Source organism: Saccopteryx bilineata, chromosome 1 (genome assembly GCF_036850765.1).
Source record: "Saccopteryx bilineata isolate mSacBil1 chromosome 1, mSacBil1_pri_phased_curated, whole genome shotgun sequence".
Classification (NCBI taxonomy): Eukaryota; Metazoa; Chordata; class Mammalia; order Chiroptera; family Emballonuridae; genus Saccopteryx; species Saccopteryx bilineata.
In genome coordinates, this window is record NC_089490.1 from 233,090,705 (window position 1) to 233,109,158 (window position 18,454).

The window sequence follows — 18,454 nt, forward strand, 5'->3', positions numbered from 1 at the left end:
ATTTCCAGGTTGACATTTTATCCACTGTGCCACCACAGGTCAGGCCCGGAGAATCCACTTTCAGATTCTCTGGGTGAATGGCGTATTCACTGGCATACCCTCATTTCACTCTATGGAAGGTGGTTTTTATTTGATTCCCGAACTCCAGATTTTGGTATTCGAGTCCAAGTGTTTAAAAAAAGATGCAATCTCACAGTGTCCCCTCCCCCCGCCTTCTTCTTCTCAGAAGGGAGATTGCAAGTATATATGATTTTAATACCAATATTCATGTAGTGCTTACAGAGTAGAAAGCAAATATGATTACTAGTCTTCTGTAATTGAGTGAACTGAAAGCAACAGAGGTGAAGGAACTAATTCGAGTTCATCTGGCTAATGAATGGCAGAGCTGGAGTGAGGCTGGGTCTCTTCTTTCTCTTCTCTGCCCATTTCTTCCTTCGTCCTCAGGTGCTTTCCTGAGCCATCCGCCAGGCAGGATGCTAAGGATGGACAGACAAGAACATTTTCTGTCTTTTTAAAATTTTTTTTCTTGAGACAAACATGCACAGTGCCTCATGTTTATTTAATGGTTATAGAATTAAAGCAGTAGAAGAATGACTGTGTTTACAAATTTGGGAGAAACTGAGGCCAGATATGTTTTGTTAAAACTGAAAAAATCAATGCTAGATAATCTCACTACTTTTCACAGCATTGCTTTCCTGGTGACCCCCCCCCCCTTTTTGCTCAGTACAGCAGGGAATACTATCTTGTGATTAGCTGTATGCCACAGGGTGGTCGCTGGTAGTGGTACCTCTGTAGGCTCCATGGCACCCCCCAGCATGGTTCGCTGGATGCTGAAACCAGAATGTGTGGGCTTTTTAAAAATATTTTTAAATGTTTTTATTGATTTTATTATTTAATTCATTTGGGGTATTGAAAACAAAAATACTACAGGTTATTGCCTGCCTGTTTTTAACGCTCTGTGATTGTGGACTGAGGCAAGAGGGAGAGAGAGAGAGAAACACCGATTTGTTGTTCCACTTATTTATGCATTCATTGGTTGATTCTTGTATGTGCCTTGATGGGGGTTCGAGCCCACACCCTTGGCATATGTGGATGATGCTCTAACCAGCTGAGCTACCTGGCCAGAGCCAGAGTATGTGTCCTTGATCTCCAGCCACTAGACATTGCTCAGGGTTCATAAGTATGTCTACTGGTGGGTTTCTTTCTGGTCTCTTCTCCCTACGGGCAAAGCATCATCTATTCCCATTGGTGAGCCAGGCCTGCATCTCAGTGGGAGAATGTGGCATATCTGAGCCTGCTTACTATGATGGCTCTTATGTACAGCATTTGTGATGATCAGAATCTAATCCCATAGAAACCTAAAAAGCCAACTATCAAGACCTTTGCTAGACTCACCTGTCTCTTGCCTCATTTTTTTAGGAGGTAGAGGAGCAGCAAAAAGCTGAGGAAGCCTCTGGCATGCCCCTGGGTGTACAGTGGCTCTCCTTGGAGCCAGCGGGACTATAACTGGTTGATGGGGCAGCCCTGTCCTCCACCGCAGTGTGCCACAACCAGCCCATCGCAGGTGCTCTGGGCTCCCTTTAGGAGGCTGGCACGCCATTCTGTGGAGTCACTTTGGACGTTGCCTTTCAGAGCCAAAGGCAGATTCTCTAAACATCTTCAACAATCTGGAGAGCTTTGAAATTGTTAGGTAGATTGAAAATTTAATGATGGGCAAAGATTGTTTGACATCATGCCTTGTGATAAAGAGGGCAGTCAGATGTTCTTGGTAGAAATGAAGGAAGTGTAATCTGACTTCTCTCCTCCCCCATTACAGTTTGTAAAGTGGTTGCAGCAGCAGGTCTAAAGAAACCTTCAAAAAGTGTTTGAAGCTGCCCTCTGGGAGCAGATCCAGGGTCTCTAGGTAACTTGTTTTGAAGTCTAACTTTGGGTGTATTCTTTGAAACAAACAGCACTCAACTTAAATGCGCATTAATAGTGCTATGACTCTTTTGGGGCTACAGATATGTTATCAATTATTATTCCATCTCGTATAATCCCAGTTATAGATAGAAAAAATAGAGAAAGGAACTTTATGTCTGTATGAAAAAACCTTGCTATCCAATGATAGAGGTATTTTTTTTTCTTTCTTTCTTTAATTCATTTGGGGTATTGAAAACAAAAATACTACAGGTTATTGCCTGCCTGTTTTTACACTCTGTGATTGTGGACTGAGGCAAGTTCCATAGTTTTTACATCACTGAATGTTGAACTTCACCTGGAGTGCCCTGTGGGTCATCACATGGCAAGTTGGTTCTGTTAGTAAAATTAAAACAATGCAGATGCTTTCAAACGGGTTCTATAATTGTGGTGTCCGTAGGTCTGAAAAAGAGGGCAAGTCTGAGGGACTGTGTTAAGCCGGAAGGCACCGTACAGTGTGCATGTGTGGTAAGAGTCAGGAGAAAAGATTTGACGTATATTTTTAGTTTGTGATGCTGTGCTCATTGACGTCATTCAGCCCATCCACTGCCGAATTGTAAAAGTCCATTTAGTGGCTGAAAGGATCATACCCGTGACCGACAGGCTTTCCACACTGGAGTTCTATTCTGTCCACCAGCTAGCTGCAAGGTTCTGTTCAGCAGGAAGTGAAAAAATTACATAACCTGCAAACTGATTGTACAGATGACTCTGGAATAAGGGAGTCAGAGCCCAGGATGTTCTGCAAAGCTGCCAGGAGATATTGTCAATGGCTCCATCATTCTCTCAGCCTGCCGCAAACCCCACAGTTTCCGTGCTGGTTTGCTTCCCTCCCAGCACAGCTCCTGCCCCCAGCTCTTGACAAAACTGGGAAAATTCCCACCCTGTCATCTGTCACTTCCCAGTTGAATCCCTGGTGCCATCTACCAAATGTGTCCCAGAAAACAAGCACACAATAATCCAAGAACACTCTGTGTCTCAAATGAGAACAGTCACTTCTGCCTCATCCTGAGCGTCGGTCCAGTGCGAGCGTTCCAGGTGCCCATAGCTGCCATCGGAAATGATGTTTTTGTCTAGTTTCTGCCTTCCTGAAGCGAAGAAAACAAGTGTCCCATAGAGATCATCAGGTCTGCAGGGAGTCAGGTCTTTGAGCCTGTACCAAAGAGATGGAACATTGTTACTCAGGTGCTTGAGGCAAGCACATTTTATTTTATTTTATTTTTTTAGATAAATGTTTTCTTGAGTATGAAAAGCACCCGGGAAGGTTTCTCAAGGGCGGCATCTCTGTGGACTCTAGTGTGGATCAAAGACATTGTTGGGTGGGTGAGTATAGTCAACAAAACAAGGAACTAAGCAACTCGATGGGAGGGCAGGGAAATGAGAGAGCTTTTCCTTCAGCAGATGAGTGGTTTGGAATGTTGTTGATTTGTTTTTCCAGATAGAAACCAGTGTTACTTAGTGAAAGCAAGGTTATCATCTGTGTATGGCCAAGACAAGTTTACTGAAAGAGGACATCTGGCTGAAGGATGCCTGATTTCCTTGTAAACATTCTCTACACACCGAAGCTGAAAATATATGATTTATGAAAACACTCTGGACCACTGTGTGTTCCATCTATTCACAGTGACATCCTTACAAAAACGTTATGTTTCCTGTGGCTTCGGGAAGATGCCTTCACCCACCTGTAGTTATATATTCATTTTTCACAGTGTAGTTCAAGCATTGACACCTGTGGGAAGAATGCACAGACTTCCCTGGGCGGAAACTCTGCGTTTGTGGAAATGCATGTGCGTGAGCGTGTGTGTGTGTCCTGAATCTAGGGCCTTCACCCCAGACGCTCAGTTGTTTTGTTATTTGTTAACACTTTGTCTCCTCTGTGATGTGGACCCCTCAAGGCCAGGAACCAGGTCTGTCTCTCACAGCCCAGGGCACAACACAAAATTCCAGGCTTATCTGTAAGCATAGGGGATTCAGCAATGAAGACAGAGTTCCTCATCAAGAATTACATCAGAATAAAAAGTTTTTGCTCAGCAAGAGAAACTGATATAAAAATAAACAGATAGCCAACTAAATGGGAAATGATATTTTCAAACAACAGCTCAGATAAGGGCCTAATATCCAAAATTTACAAAGAACTCATAAAACTCAACAACAAACAAACAAACAATCCAATAAAAAAATGGGAAGAGGACATGAACAGACACTTCTCCCAGGAAGAGATACAAATGGCCAACAGATATATGAAAAGATGCTCAGCTTCATTAGTTATTAGAGAAATGCAAATCAAAACTACAATGAGATACCACCTCACCCCTGTTAGATTAGCTATTATCCACAAGACGGGTAATAGCAAATGTTGGAGAGGCTGTGGAGAAAAAGGAACCCTCATTCACTGTTGGTGGGACTGTAAAGTAGTACAACCATTATGGAAGAAAGTATGGTGGTTCCTCAAAAAACTGAAAATAGAACTACCTTATGACCCAGCAATCCCTCTACTGGGTATATACCCCAAAACCTCAGAAACATTGATACGTGAAGACACATGTAGCCCCATGTTCATTGCAGCACTGTTCACAGTGGCCAAGACATGGAAACAACCAAAAAGCCCTTCAATAGAAGACTGGATAAAGAAGATGTGGCACATATACACTATGGAATACTACTCAGCCATAAGAAATGATGACATCAGATCATTTACAGCAAAATGGTGGGATCTTGATAACATTATAAGGAGTGAAATAAGTAAATCAGAAAAAAACAAGAACTACATGATTCCATACATTGGTGGAACATAAAAAAAATGAGACTAAGAGACATGGACAAGAGTGTGGTGGTTACCAGGGGTGGGGGGAGGGAGGACATGGGAGGGAGGGAGGGAGAGAGTTAGGGGGAGGGGGAGGGGCACAGAGAACTAGATAGAGGGTGGCGGAGGACAATCTGACTTTGGGCGAGGGGTACGCAACATAATTTAATGACAAAATAACCTAGACATGTTTTCTTTGAATATATGTACCCTGATTTATTAATGTCATCCCATTACCATTAATAAAAATTTATTTAAAAAAAAAAAAAAAGAATTCATTCAAAGGCACTATTAGAAATATTCTTGCCTTTTTTTTTTTTTTTTTGTATTTTTCTGAAGTTGGAAACCGGGAGGCAGTCAGACAGACTCCCGCATGTGCCCGACCGGGATCCACCCGGCATGCCCACCAGGGGGTGATGCTCCGCCCATCTGGGAGCATCTGCCGCAATCAGAGCCATTCTAGCGCCTGAGGCAGAGGCCATAGAGCCATTCTCAGCGCCTGGGCCAACTTTGCTCCAATGGAGCCTTGGCTGCGGGAGGGAAAGAGAGAGACAAAGAGGAAGGAGAGGGGGAGTGGTGGAGAAGCAGATGGGCACTTCTCCTGTGTGCCCTAGCCGGGAATCAAACCCGGGACTCCCGCACACCGGGCCGATGCTCTACCACTGAGCCAACCAGCTAGGGCCTTTCTTGCCTTTTTTTCTCTTTGTCATTGAAGAATCATGGAAAGTAATGGTGAGAGGAGAAACTAGAATAGGATTTTGTATGTGGTCTAAAAGTCCTGTGTGACAATGTGATAATCCTGTTTTTAGAAGAAATTTAAAAATCTGTATCAATCATTCATAGAAGAGTCAGTCATAGATTTAGCTATTATTGCCTCTGGCTGGTTGGCCCAATAGTAGAGTATAGGCCCGGCATGTGAGTGTCACAGGTTCAATTCCCAGAAAGGGCACATAGGAAAATCTCCCATCTGCTTTTCCACCCCTCTCCCCTTCTTGTCTCTCTCTCTTCCCCTCTACCCCTCCTACAGCCATGGTTCAATTGGAGCAAGTTAGCCCCAGGCACTGAGGGTGGCTCCATGGCTTCTGCCTCAGGCACTAAGAAGAGTTTGGTTGCTAAGCAACGAAGCAACACTCCAGATGGGCAGAGCATAGGCCCCTAGTGGACTTGCTGGGTGGATCCTGTTTGGGTCGCATGTAGGAGTCTTTCTCTGCCTCCCCTCTTCTCAATGAATAAAAAATATATATATATTTATTTGTTATTATTGAATAACTCCTAACTATATTCTCCAATGTGGCTATAATTCTTGAAAGGCCCTATTTTGTATAAAAAAAAAAAAAAAAACAGATAAAAAGTAACTCCTGCCCTGGCCGGTTGGCTCAGCGGTAGAGCGTCGGCCTAGCGTGCGGAGGACCCGGGTTCGATTCCCGGCCAGGGCACATAGGAGAAGCGCCCATTTGCTTCTCCACCCCTCCGCCGCGCCTTCCTCTCTGTCTCTCTCTTCCCCTCCCGCAGCCAAGGCTCCATTGGAGCAAAGATGGCCCGGGCGCTGGGGATGGCTCTGTGGCCTCTGCCCCAGGCGCTAGAGTGGCTCTGGTCGCAACATGGCGACACCCAGGATGGGCAGAGCATCGCCCCCTGGTGGGCAGAGCGTCGCCCCTGGTGGGCGTGCCGGGTGGATCCCGGTCGGGCGCATGCGGGAGTCTGTCTGACTGTCTCTCCCTGTTTCCAGCTTCAGAAAAATGGAAAAAAAAAAAAAAAAAAGTAACTCCTCTATCTGTATTTTCTACTTTTCTTGTATTCTTATTCTGTTCATATCAAGATGCATTTTTATTCTCTTTAAAGCTTCTTATAGTTTTATAGTTTTATTTTTCCCTTTTCATCTTTAACTACCCAGAAATCTTTGTACTTTATTTATTTATTCTTCTTGATAATCTCTACCTGTTATGCCATACATTTCCATTTTTGTCAAAGCTACTTTTCCAGGTTTGTCTAATAAACTAATTTTTTTCTACTTTTTTTCTAATTTGGAAGATGGTTTTCCTAGTGTCCTTAATATTACTTCCTAAAAGGATGTCCAACTCATTTGACCTTGTGGACGTTACTGCCTTCCAGCACTATTATGGATGCTCATTAAAATGACCTTGAGATATCAAGAAAATATTAAGTTATTCTAAGAATATTACTTTACTTAAATGCTACTTTTTTGTGTGTGTGGAGATTTCTATACTGCCTAAGAAATGGCTCCTGCCTCCAGGATCCTACCTACCATCTACTGGGTAATATGCATGTGACAACGTGTAACAAAGTATGGCCTGTCTGGATATGATGAGAGTTCCTGAAAAGATATGAGAACCAAGAAATCATTTTCTGCTAGGATGGGCTGAGACATTTTCATGAAAGATTTGACTGGAATTTGAGTTGAACACTGAGACTTGGAAGTAATTTTAAGAAGAAAAGAGAGGCAAAGATAGATCATTCTCAGAGGGAAGTCTGAAGGACACAGCAAAAAAGCTGTCAGGCAATGGGTGGGGGAGGTTAGGTGTGGGAAGTGGAGGGATAGAGCCAAAAGGACAAAAGAAACCCCCTCATGGACACGGACAACAGTGTGGAGGTTGCCAAGGGGTCAGGGGAGGGGTAACAAAATATGATGGACAGAGACTTGACTTGGGGGACAGAGTGAACACACAATATAGTATACAGAGATGTGTTATAGAATTGGGTACATGAAAGCTGTATAATTATGTTCACTGGCATCACCCCCATAAGATTATAAAAAAAAAAAAAGAAGAAGAAGCCCGATTGGCTGCATCAGTAAGGTAATAATTGTTATATTGCTGAAATAGTGGAATAGTAGGTGATCATTAGATTGGTGGGAACTTCATTCCCTAGTCTATTTTTAATCTATATTTAGTCTATATTTCATCTCGGAGGCCAGAGGAAGCTATTGATTTTTCTTTTTTTAAAAAAATCAGGGTGGTGAATGATCAAAGCAGTCATAGGAAGAGGAATATGACAGTGGCATGCAGCACGGATTAGATGGGGACCGAATGGAGGCAGGACGCCCAGGGCGGAGATAACTGTCATAGTCCAGGTGTGAGCTCACGCTTGCCTTCTTTAGGTTCCTGTCGGAAATATGCTATGGCGAAGGATGAGGGTGTATGTTTCAAAGAGAGAAAGGAAAGGTGATTATTTGGACTGGGAGGCGGGGCAGATGATGGGTCATCCCAGTAGAAGTTTCCAGCATTGGATTCAAAGCGTGGGACCAGGGCTCACATTGACGTACTGGAGAGTGAACGACGTTTGCCTTCGTACTGACTTTTCAGGCATAGAAATGGGAAGAAAAGCTGTTTGAAAAACTTTTTTTTTTCTTTCTCACAAGTCATTGTTCAGCTCTTCTTGAGGAATCAGAGACCTGAGTTTCTTTTTAATTTAATTTTTTAAATGTTTATTTTATTGATTTGAGAGAGAGAGAGAGAGAGAGTCAGGAACATCAATCTGTGCCTGTATGTGCCCTGACCAGGGATCGAACTGGCAACCTCTGCACTTCGGGACGATGCTCTTACCAGCTGAGCTGTGCAACCAGGGACAGGTTTTCTTTCTAAATAAGTATAAGAAGGGCCATGTAGATGGAAGGTTCTAGCAGTAGATTAGTAATTAATCCCTAGGATACTCCAGGCAACATTCTCTTGATGTCAAATAAATTTTCAATGATGGTTAAAGAAACTCTGCAGTGAAAAAAGGTTTGCCTAAAGTTTGTATTCTAAGTCCCTTTATTCTCTGACGTGACCCTGCCAGTCTAGTTCCTTTTGACTTATCCTTGGTTTTCTATGATTAGAGCATCAGTAATATTTCTGAAGAAGGTGATGAGTGTGCTTCTGTTGATGTAATTAATATTGCCTTATTATTTAACCTCCTATGTTGAACACTAGTTGATTGTATTGTTATAAATGCCCTGAATTAGAATGCTAATTTAGTCAAACTATTTGGATAGGCTAATCTCCAGTTATAATGCACAGCCCCCACCCCTTTAAAAAAAAAAGTCATGCATACTGGACTCATTTTCAGTGGTTGAACGTGGTTAGGTATTACTTCCTATTGAATTCACAGTGGCTGAGGTCTTGAGTCTGTCCAATCCTGCAATCTGCTAATGTGATATTTACTGAGGAGACATCAGTCTGGAGAAAGGTAGTCAATATAAATCAGTGTTTACAAAGTGTGATTAACTCTGAAATATTTCATCAATGCTGCTGTCCCAGGCAGACTTTATGCTAATTATAGACTCCGCACATGTTTCAGGGGACTTGGTCAAACCCTGGGTGCGGCAGACATAGAGCAGCGAAATTGCAATTATACTTGGACCATCTCTGATGACAATTTATGCATTTGGTGTGATGGCATCCCCTTTCCCAAGAGGGCAATAAACAGAATGCATTTCTATTAAGATACTAATGTACTTAATCACCAGGGGAAAGGGTTAGGAAGGAATGGAAGACTGTCCATTGCTGTGTGACGGAGCTGATGGGGAAGAGAGGCTTTATTTGACATGAAGCTTCTTTACAAAGCTGTAGGCAGACCCAGAGTATACCCCACGCTACTGACATCGCCACTAATTGGGGAAAAAAAATTCAAGTGAAAGTTTGGACTGTCTTCTGGCTACAGATCATTTGCAATGTGTAGGTACTGTGAGGGCTGTAAACTCTAATCTTAAACAAGATCATTTTGGGGCCTGGCCGCTTGGCTCAGCAGTAGAGCGTCAGCCCAGTGTGCGGAGTACCGGGTTCAATTCCCAGCCAGGGCATGCAGGAGAAACGCCTATCTGCTTCTCCACCCTTCTCTCTCTCCTGTCTCTCTATCTCTCTCTTCCCCTCCCACAGCCAAGGCTCCATGGGAACAAAGTTGGCCTGGGCAGTGAGGTCTGCTCCATGGCCTCCCCCTCAGGCACTAGAATGTCTCGGTTGCAACAGAGCAATGCCCCTGATGGGCAGAGCATCGCCCCCTGGTGGGCAGAGCATGGTCCCCTGGTGGGCGTGCCGGGTGGATCCTGGTCGGGCGCATGCGGGAGTCTGTCTGACTGCCTCCCTGCTTCTATTGAAAAAAAAAAAAAAAAAAGATAATTTCGTAGCTGTTTATTCTTGTAACACTTTCATGGGGCTGTAATATTTTGATTTCTTTATGCAAGTAGTATAATAAGCATGATAACAATGATGGTGAAGATCACCATTAACCAGGAAGAAGCGTTTACCTACTGAGCATTAAATTGTTTTGTAAGACTGTGAGTAATGTGGCAGCATTTGTTTTCTAGGAGCTACCTGCAAGGTCCCAAATGAGCCTGGGGACTATTTCCACAGCCAAGTTTAGGTCAGGGACACAGTAAGCCTGGTGCGTCCCAGCATTAGTCACCAGAAGAAATCCAGGCTTGTCGCTACAGGAAGACAGTTTGAATATTGGTGGTTTTACGGAAATAATCTGCTTTGATTTTTTTTTTCTATATTTCTGGATCCTAAGATTCTGGAAAACTGGATCTTTGCCTGGATGAACGAAGCATCATGACTTGAAAGCTAATTTTATACAGAATCTTTAGAAAAACATCACCATCCTCATGACACTTATGACATCCCCATGAAGCCCATGTGTCGTTTGTTTTTTGTTTTGTTTTTGTTTTGTTTTGTTTTTTGAGGGAAGGGGGCAGGGATCACAGCTTTGACATCAACTCCAGGGTGCTCATATTTCCTGGACTTGCCCATCTAACAACTCCTTTTCTTCCCACCCTGTGTTGTAGGTAACATAGAATATAGCTGCCCAGCCACGAACGAATGTGAAATCACAAAGCGTCGACGTAAATCCTGCCAAGCTTGCCGCTTCATGAAGTGTTTAAAAGTGGGCATGCTGAAGGAAGGTAAGGCCCCTTGCCCGTAGCCCTATGCTTTAGGTTGGGAATGGGGGGTGGGTACGCACAAGGAATTGTCATGTTAGAGAGACCAGAAAAGGATGGGGTCACTGTAAGTACCCTACATCTGATGACCAAATGCTCCTTCTTTATCTGACCTTTCTAACAATCCGTTGCTATCTGCTGACATCAACAGGAAGGGACAAGGTAGGACATGTCTGATGTGCGGCTCAACACACCAGGTACGTCTGGGCAATTCTGGTACTTTCCATCCTTCAATTTCTGGAAGGCAGAGGTGAACAACCAGGAGGCTACTGTTACTGTCTTTCTGCATTTCTTCTCATGAGTAGGTTCACTGAGAGATCCACCCCCCATCTTTATTGAGGTATAATTGACAAAGTATCTATTTAATGTGTGTAAGCTGCTCTTTTGGTATATATGTATTTTGTAACATAATTGTGTCAATGTAGCTAATTAACATCCATCACTTCATATAGTTATCTTTTTTCTTTTTCTTAATTAATCTTAGGTTTAAAGCACTCTTTATTCTCTTCTATTCTTAATTTTTGGATTTATTTTCTGTTACAAAGAGCATATAATAATGATATGAAAATTGTTGCTCTCAGTTGGGGACAACAACAACACAGAATAATAACTGTGAATGTGTATTCTGCACTAAACTGATTGTCTGGATCAGTTCGATTCTAGACTTCCCTCAGCCTCCACCCATATTAGAGGTCCCGAAATGTTTGTGTCTCAGCATGTCTGGTGAAACCAACATTTTAGCTTAGAGAAAAATTGATCTTTTCTTTAGAAGCCCTAGATTTAGCTGTTTCTAAAAAAAAATTATTAAAATTGTTCAAATAATTTTTAAATTATTGATTGACTGATTTTAGAGAGAGAGAGAGAGAAACATTTATTTGCTATTCCACTTTGTTGTACACTCATTGGTTACTTCCCATATGTGCCCTAATGGGGGGGGGGTCAAACCCACAACCTTGGCATTTTGGGATGACACTCTAACCAACACAGCTAACTAGCTGGGGCTATCTTGTTTTTGTTTGTTGTTTTAATGTATATTCATACATGTGCATGCTTTGATAAATATCCATTTTACATACTGCATTTAGGTTTTACTATTTCCTTCTCTTCAGAAAAGTCACCAGATGTAAAATAAATATGACAATTTTAAAAAGTAACAGAATGAAAATGTGGTCATTAAAGTTTGGATGAAAATTAAGTAAAATAACTATTTAACTGTAATTTTTATGAAGTCATAGAATATGCCTTGTTCCCAGGATTGGCTCTGTGAATTTGTATATTTTGTTTTAACTAAAGATTACTGGCTTTTAACTTCCAAATCCAAAGAGATCCAAGTTTGTTTTCAAGAGCAAACCAGGCTTCAATTAGGTATGGTATTACCCATCTCATAACTTTTCCTGGTTTGACCTAGTTCCAGGATGTTGACTGTGACTATCTACTAGGAAGAGAAAAGGGTTGATTATATTTGAATATGTGAGATCCATGCTGTGTTCTCTGCCTTTTGTCCACTAAGAACTAACTCCTTCCTTGATAGGAACACAAAAACACTCTCAAATTTTTTTTTTTTTTTGTCTTCAGCTGGAATAAAAGCTATAAACACACACACACACACACACACACACAAAACAAAACAAAACAAAAAAATAAACAAGTACTTAATTTTATAATGAAAGCCTTTAGAAAAGATGACCAAAATATACTGCCAAGTAAAAAAATAATAAAATAAAAAATTACCTATTAGTAGGCTTGAATTTATATATAAACATGTATTTTTTTTTTTTTTTTTTTGTATTTTTCTGAAGCTGCAAACGGGGAGAGACAGTCAGACTACCGCATGCGCCCGACTGGGATCCACCCGGCACGCTCACCAGGGGCGACGCTCTGCCCACCAGGGGGCGATGCTCTGCCCCTCTGGGGCGTCGCTTTGCCGCCACCAGAGCCACTCTAGCGCCTGGAGCAGAGGCCAAGGAGCCATCCCCAGCGCCCGGGGCATCTTTGCTCCAATGGAGCCTTGGCTGTGGGAGGGGAAGAGAGAGACAGAGAGGAAGGAGGGGGTGAGGGGTGGAGAAGCAAATGGGCGCTTCTCCTATGTGCCCTGGCCGGGAATCGAACCCGGGTCCCCTGCACGCCAGGCCGACGCTCTACCACTGAGCCAACCGGCCAGGACAAACATGTATTTTGTATAAAACCTACATTTATATTAAATTAAAATTTTACATTAAAATATAAACATAAATATATAAGCTGAAAACATCTTCTTACTAATTACCTTCAAATTTATAGCAGAGTAAAACAAAACATGGTTCAGTATGTAATAGTAAAAGATGGTTAATTTTTGGCTCTTATTGTGCCTCTAAAGTTGAGCTATAGAGACTGAAACTAAAACTATGTGCATTGAAAAAGGCTTAATTAAGAGTTGTGAGTTGAGAATTCATTCTTTTCAGAAAGCAAATCATTCTTTAAAAAATGCTATACAAGTAATATATTAATGAACCACTTTTGCAATGACATGTTCTAGATTTCAGTTTTATTTTCAAAAACTGGAGTACATTGCAACAGGTGCCCATTTCCAGGTAGATAGAAATTTTTTGATAAATTTGACTTTACTACTATATTTTACTCAACCATGTGCCATTCCAGGTTTAAGGAGGAAGTAGAAGAAAATATTTTTTTCCTAAATGATTTTCCCCACGTTGTTTTCTAAGCAGGAGCAGACTTGAAGGGTGTTTAGAGTGACCAGAGAGCTGTAAACTGTGTTTAATTAAACATTATTGGTGAACGTAAATGAGTCCGTGCTTATCTATAATTCACACTTCTTCAGATGCTGTTATCAAACCTTTAGAGAGGGTCTGTTTTCAAGGAAATTGCTGCTCAGGCTGATACAGTCATATAATAATTTACTGTCCTTTACCCCTGATGCTGTCTGATGAGCAGCTGCTGGTGCTCTTAGCCCCTTCCCTCAAAAAGAAAGGACGGAATAGTTGTGAGTCAGTATGGAGTATTTCTCTTCCTTTGCACTTAAACAAGTGCAATGAAATACAACATTTCACCCTGCATATAAATGTGCAATTATGTGTGGCCATCTCCTTGGCTCAAGACTTGGCTTCTCAGCCTGGAGAGAATGAGACCGTCTTAAACGTATCTTTATGGATGGAGAGGGATTTCAGGCCCACGCAGAATGTCAGAGATCATGATGCAGTAAATCTATTCAAATGTAAACCTGTTCAATTCAATTACCAGTCCCTAATACAATTTGCTGCGACAACCCCCATGTTGACCACAGCAGTCCATACAGGCTGATGGCACAGTGGGTCTGGAAATTGACAGACGAAATCTATTTAAACAAAAACGACGTTCATTCTGGAATCTGAAATGAAATCAGATTTCAACAGCTTTGATGGGAACTGTTTTTTTTTTCCTTGAACAGGTATTTTTATTCAACTAGCCACCAAATGCATCTTAGATAAAATGCTGCCCGAGGGAAGTGAAGTTTTTTGTGTTGTTTTTTTTTTATTCAAAGGGTGGTTTATAGAGAGATGAGATTCACCCTCTTTTGAAAATAACAATCTTCAGTTTTCTCTATCGCCATTCCTATTAATGACATGGGGTGAAAGAGGGAAGGGATTGCTTAGTGAGTGAACAAGTTCAGTTGCATTGCATTGCACATAATTAAATTCTTAACTAGATAAGTCTCCTTATGAGCCAGCACCAGAATGGCATCTGAACAAATCACATCTGATTTTAACCTTATAATTTTTTTTTTAGATTTTATTTATCCATTTTTAGAAAGACAGAAGAGAGAGAGAGAAGGGGGGAGGAGCAGGAAGCATCAACTCCCATACATGCCTTGCCAAAGGGAGCCTGGGGTTTTGAATCTGCTGTTACCGGTGACCTCAGTGTTCCAGTTCAATGCTTTATCCACTGGGCAACCACAGCTCATGCTAATGTTAGAATTTCTGAACCAAAAAAGTGATACCGGTTGCAGCAGTGGAACAGTTATGTGTAGAAACAACAAAAGACCACACTATAACAAGACTTCAAGAAGGATACGTCAAAAATGATTGTTCGGGTCTGAACAGTTACATCATCTGCTTCTGAAAAGTCTCCTGCCTTTTTTTTTTTTTTTGTATTTTTCCAAAGTGAGAAGCGGGGAGACAGAGAGACAGACTCCACACATGCCTGACCAGGATCCGCCCACTAGGGGGTGATGCTCTGCCCATCTGGAGCATTGCTCTGTTGCAACCAGAGCCATTCTAGCACCTGAGGTGGAGGACATGGAGCCATCCTCAGCGCCTGGACCAACTTTGCTCCAGTGGAGCCTTGGCTGCGGGAGGGGGAGAGAGAGACAAAAAGGAAGGAGAGGGAGAAGGGTGGAGAAGCAGATGGGCACTTCTCTTGTGTGCCCTGACTGGGAATCGAACCCAGGACTTCCACACACCTGGCCGATGCTCTACCATTCCCCCTTCCTTTTTTGGTTCTGGACTCAACTTTGCTGGTCAGCCTCACACGTGATTGGCCAGCCTTATTTTATGGCAGCTCCAGTACTTTATGTTAAAAGGAACTCATCCATTATGGGATATGTGGTCTCAACATGAGCCTTTCAGATTTTGCAGGTGTTGTTGATTTGAAGGGAAAAATGAGACTGAATTGAATTGCCCCTGTAAATCTGGTGAGGGTTTATTTTTATTTTGATCTCTCTCCTCTTGGTTCTTTGCAGGGCTAACTGGTTCGGTTTTCTCTCTGCTGTTGGCGAACAAGGAAATTTTATGAAGGCGATAATTATATTATTTCGGTATAGAATTCGCTGGTCCGAGGCTGAAGGGCTTTTTGCTGTTTATTGCTCTGATGGGTTTCACCTTGACAGCTCAAGTTGTTTTTGTTTTTGTTGGGCTTTTTTGTGTGTGTGTTTGTTGTTGTTCTTGTTGTTTTGGCTCTTGCACGTGAAAGTCCCACAAAATGTGGAGGACCAATTTAGTTATATCAGCCCCGCCCAAAAAAAAACTGTGTTTTCTTACATTGCCTTAAGGAAAAGAAAGGTTCTTTAACATTTCATTTCTAATCCTTAAGGTCATCATCAGTGAAATGATTGTGGCAATAATACTGTTTGCAAATAAAGTGTGAATACAATAGGATAAGCACTCAGTGTCCAGTGTGGCTTGGAGTGAGGACCAGATCAATGTTAGCTATTGTTGCTGGAGATAGTCAGGGTTTGGTGGACCCAGACTCCAGGACCTGGCTCAACCGCCTCCTGGTCCTGGCCCTAAGATCCATGCGCCTCATTATTTGTGAATACAGGATTGATGATAGAACTTGCCTTGTGAGGTTTCGGTGAAAACCAGGAGAGCTGATATAGACACAGGGCCCAGCATGGTGAGCTAGAATCTAGGTGTCACATAGCATGTCCACTGACTGGACTAAAACCAATTCACGCAACATTTGTTATGCTTGGGCAGTATCAATGACCTCAGATGCCCTTTCCAAACTTTTCATAGAAACACATCAATAAGTAAATATTTGCTCGGAAACTCCGTGAGGAAATTTAGTCTTTAATATCCAGCTTTATGTGAAGCAAAGAGAGACAATAGTATAAAGAGGGAAAAGGGGCTTCACCCCAAGCAGGAGGGTTCACCACCAGTGTTATAGGTGAACAATGTTTTTAATTACTGATTTAGATTCAGACGGGAGAACGCATTCCTTTGCCTACCAAGAAAATGGGCAAATCACACACCTTTTAAAATATGCAAGAAAAAAAAAAAGGATTCTATTACCCTCATAGGCACATTAAATTTTACTGGTGAAATTTTGATATCAGGGCATAGTAGTAAGAAAAATTAGAAGCTGGCAATAAGCTTTAGTACAACTCAATAACTATGAGCCATGCTTCTCCCATTTTGTCTGGAAGAATATTGTGCTTTAGTTTTTCACTTTGACTTTTTTTTCACTACCTACCACTGAGATTTGGGGCAGGTCCACTCAACTTTGTCTCCATTTCCCTAAGCATAGGGAGCAGTTAGATTGCATTCTTTCTCATCTCTTCCATTGTAGGATAAGTTTTATTAAAAATGATATATCTACAGAAATATTATACCACTATATGACACAAAAATGCATATAAATATGATGTTGATGATGATGAGAATATCTGTGAGGTTGGGAATACAATAGGAACTACAATTTGATAGACCTGACTTATGCATTGTGCTATTTTGTAAACATTTTCTTAATAATTCTTAGAATATGTTTTATCTTTCTGGAAAAAATAGGAACTATGTTTGTTATTTTTGTCAATGTTAATGGACATGAGACTTAGTTAATAGACCTGAGAGTTGAAGAAATAGTAGAACGATCTACAGATAATGAACTGCTTAGTAACTGAAGTCCTGATTATGCGTCTGTGCCTGTGTTTGAAAACCTTCTCTGTCTTTGTTCACTATTGCTACCTTCCCTTGTCAATATACCGAACTTCAGTCCATAGGGTTTTACTCTGTGGGCATCAGAAATCCCATCATGGGTTATTGTATTGGCGCTAGTCAGATTTATCCACAGTTTTGTTGTTACACTTTTAAAATAAAAAATATTGACCTAAGCGGGAGAGCAGAAGAGCAAGTTTAAACACTTTTCAATGCCTTCTAAATACTTCCTCAGGGTGGGGGAGAACAATGCATCCTTGATACACAACAAAACAGCACAGTTCTGTGTTTCATTGATAACCACATTCGCTTTCCATAGTTGAGTTGACATCTTTAAAGGAAGCTTTTGTTACAGAGGTGGTCAGTATTTTCTCCCAGTTTTTAAAAGTCTAAAAAACACAAACCTGTGGGTTCCAGCTAGGTGGTGTACACAGTGTGCATTGTGGAATGCCAAGTCCTCCTGTTCAGGATAAAAGCGAGGCAGAGGTTGGGAAGAAGCATTGGACAGTAGTCACCTTCAGTGTGGAAATGGCATGGGTCATTAAGGTTTCATTCACTTAAAACTGCCCAGTGGAAAGAGGTGGGGCCCTGGGTGTCAGAATCTCATGAGTCTGACAAGGGACACAAAGTTCAGAGAGTATTCATGGCTCCCGCACTGACCCGTTGCAGAGAAAGTGAGGATGGGATTAGATGTCAGGTATGTCATGTTCCCTGGTCGTTCCTGTTTATCTATCAAGTTGTGTCACGGCTTTGGCCAAACAGGTCTTTCTTGCTCCATCCATGGGTCAGTTGCCCGCCATCTCAGCCCAGCAGGCCCACTGTGGCTCGGACTATTCATGTAGGGGTGAAGCAAATGGAAGAGAGTCCTGGTGTTCCCAGGAAGCAGCAGAGCTTATGGGTTTGACAAAGGGATGGTGTCCCTAAGATACCCATGTGACATGCATAAGCAGGGACCTTTTCTTAGGAAACTCTGTCTCATCTGGGTTTTATAGGACAGTGAGAGTACAGATCATGGTTGGGGCCAATTGATCTTACAGGATAATGGGGCAGGTAGAGTCCTGGGCTGATAGCGACTTGGAGAAGATGTGTTTCAGATGCTGCGGAGGTCAGAGGGGCAAGGTTTACGACCCCACGCAGAACAAGACATTTAAGTCCGTTTGTTTCGGTCACGCAGAGTTAGTGTCTGTACAGGTCTCTGGGATAGAAGTGAACTTAAAAAAGTCTACGGGTGTTAAGGGATCTTTTCTTTTTATTCCTTGATGGATCTCTGGTATCTGAAGAAGGTCCTGTCACCTACGCCATGGCTAAATCCTTTGTCTTGGCATAACATCTTGATTCCACCAAGAATGGCCTGTC

General features: G+C 42.0%; 1 protein-coding gene across 18 annotated transcripts in view; it reads left to right on the forward strand.

The window, feature by feature from the left end:
• Positions 1–18,454, forward strand: part of ESRRG (estrogen related receptor gamma) — a 563,558-nt gene that overhangs the window by 415,359 nt on the left and 129,745 nt on the right. For all 18 annotated transcript variants that reach the window (XM_066238122.1, XM_066238121.1, XM_066238116.1 and 15 more), the window contains one exon: positions 10,539–10,655. In XM_066238122.1, the coding sequence (XP_066094219.1) occupies positions 10,539–10,655 (117 nt within the window). The remainder of the gene's footprint in view (positions 1–10,538; positions 10,656–18,454) is intronic.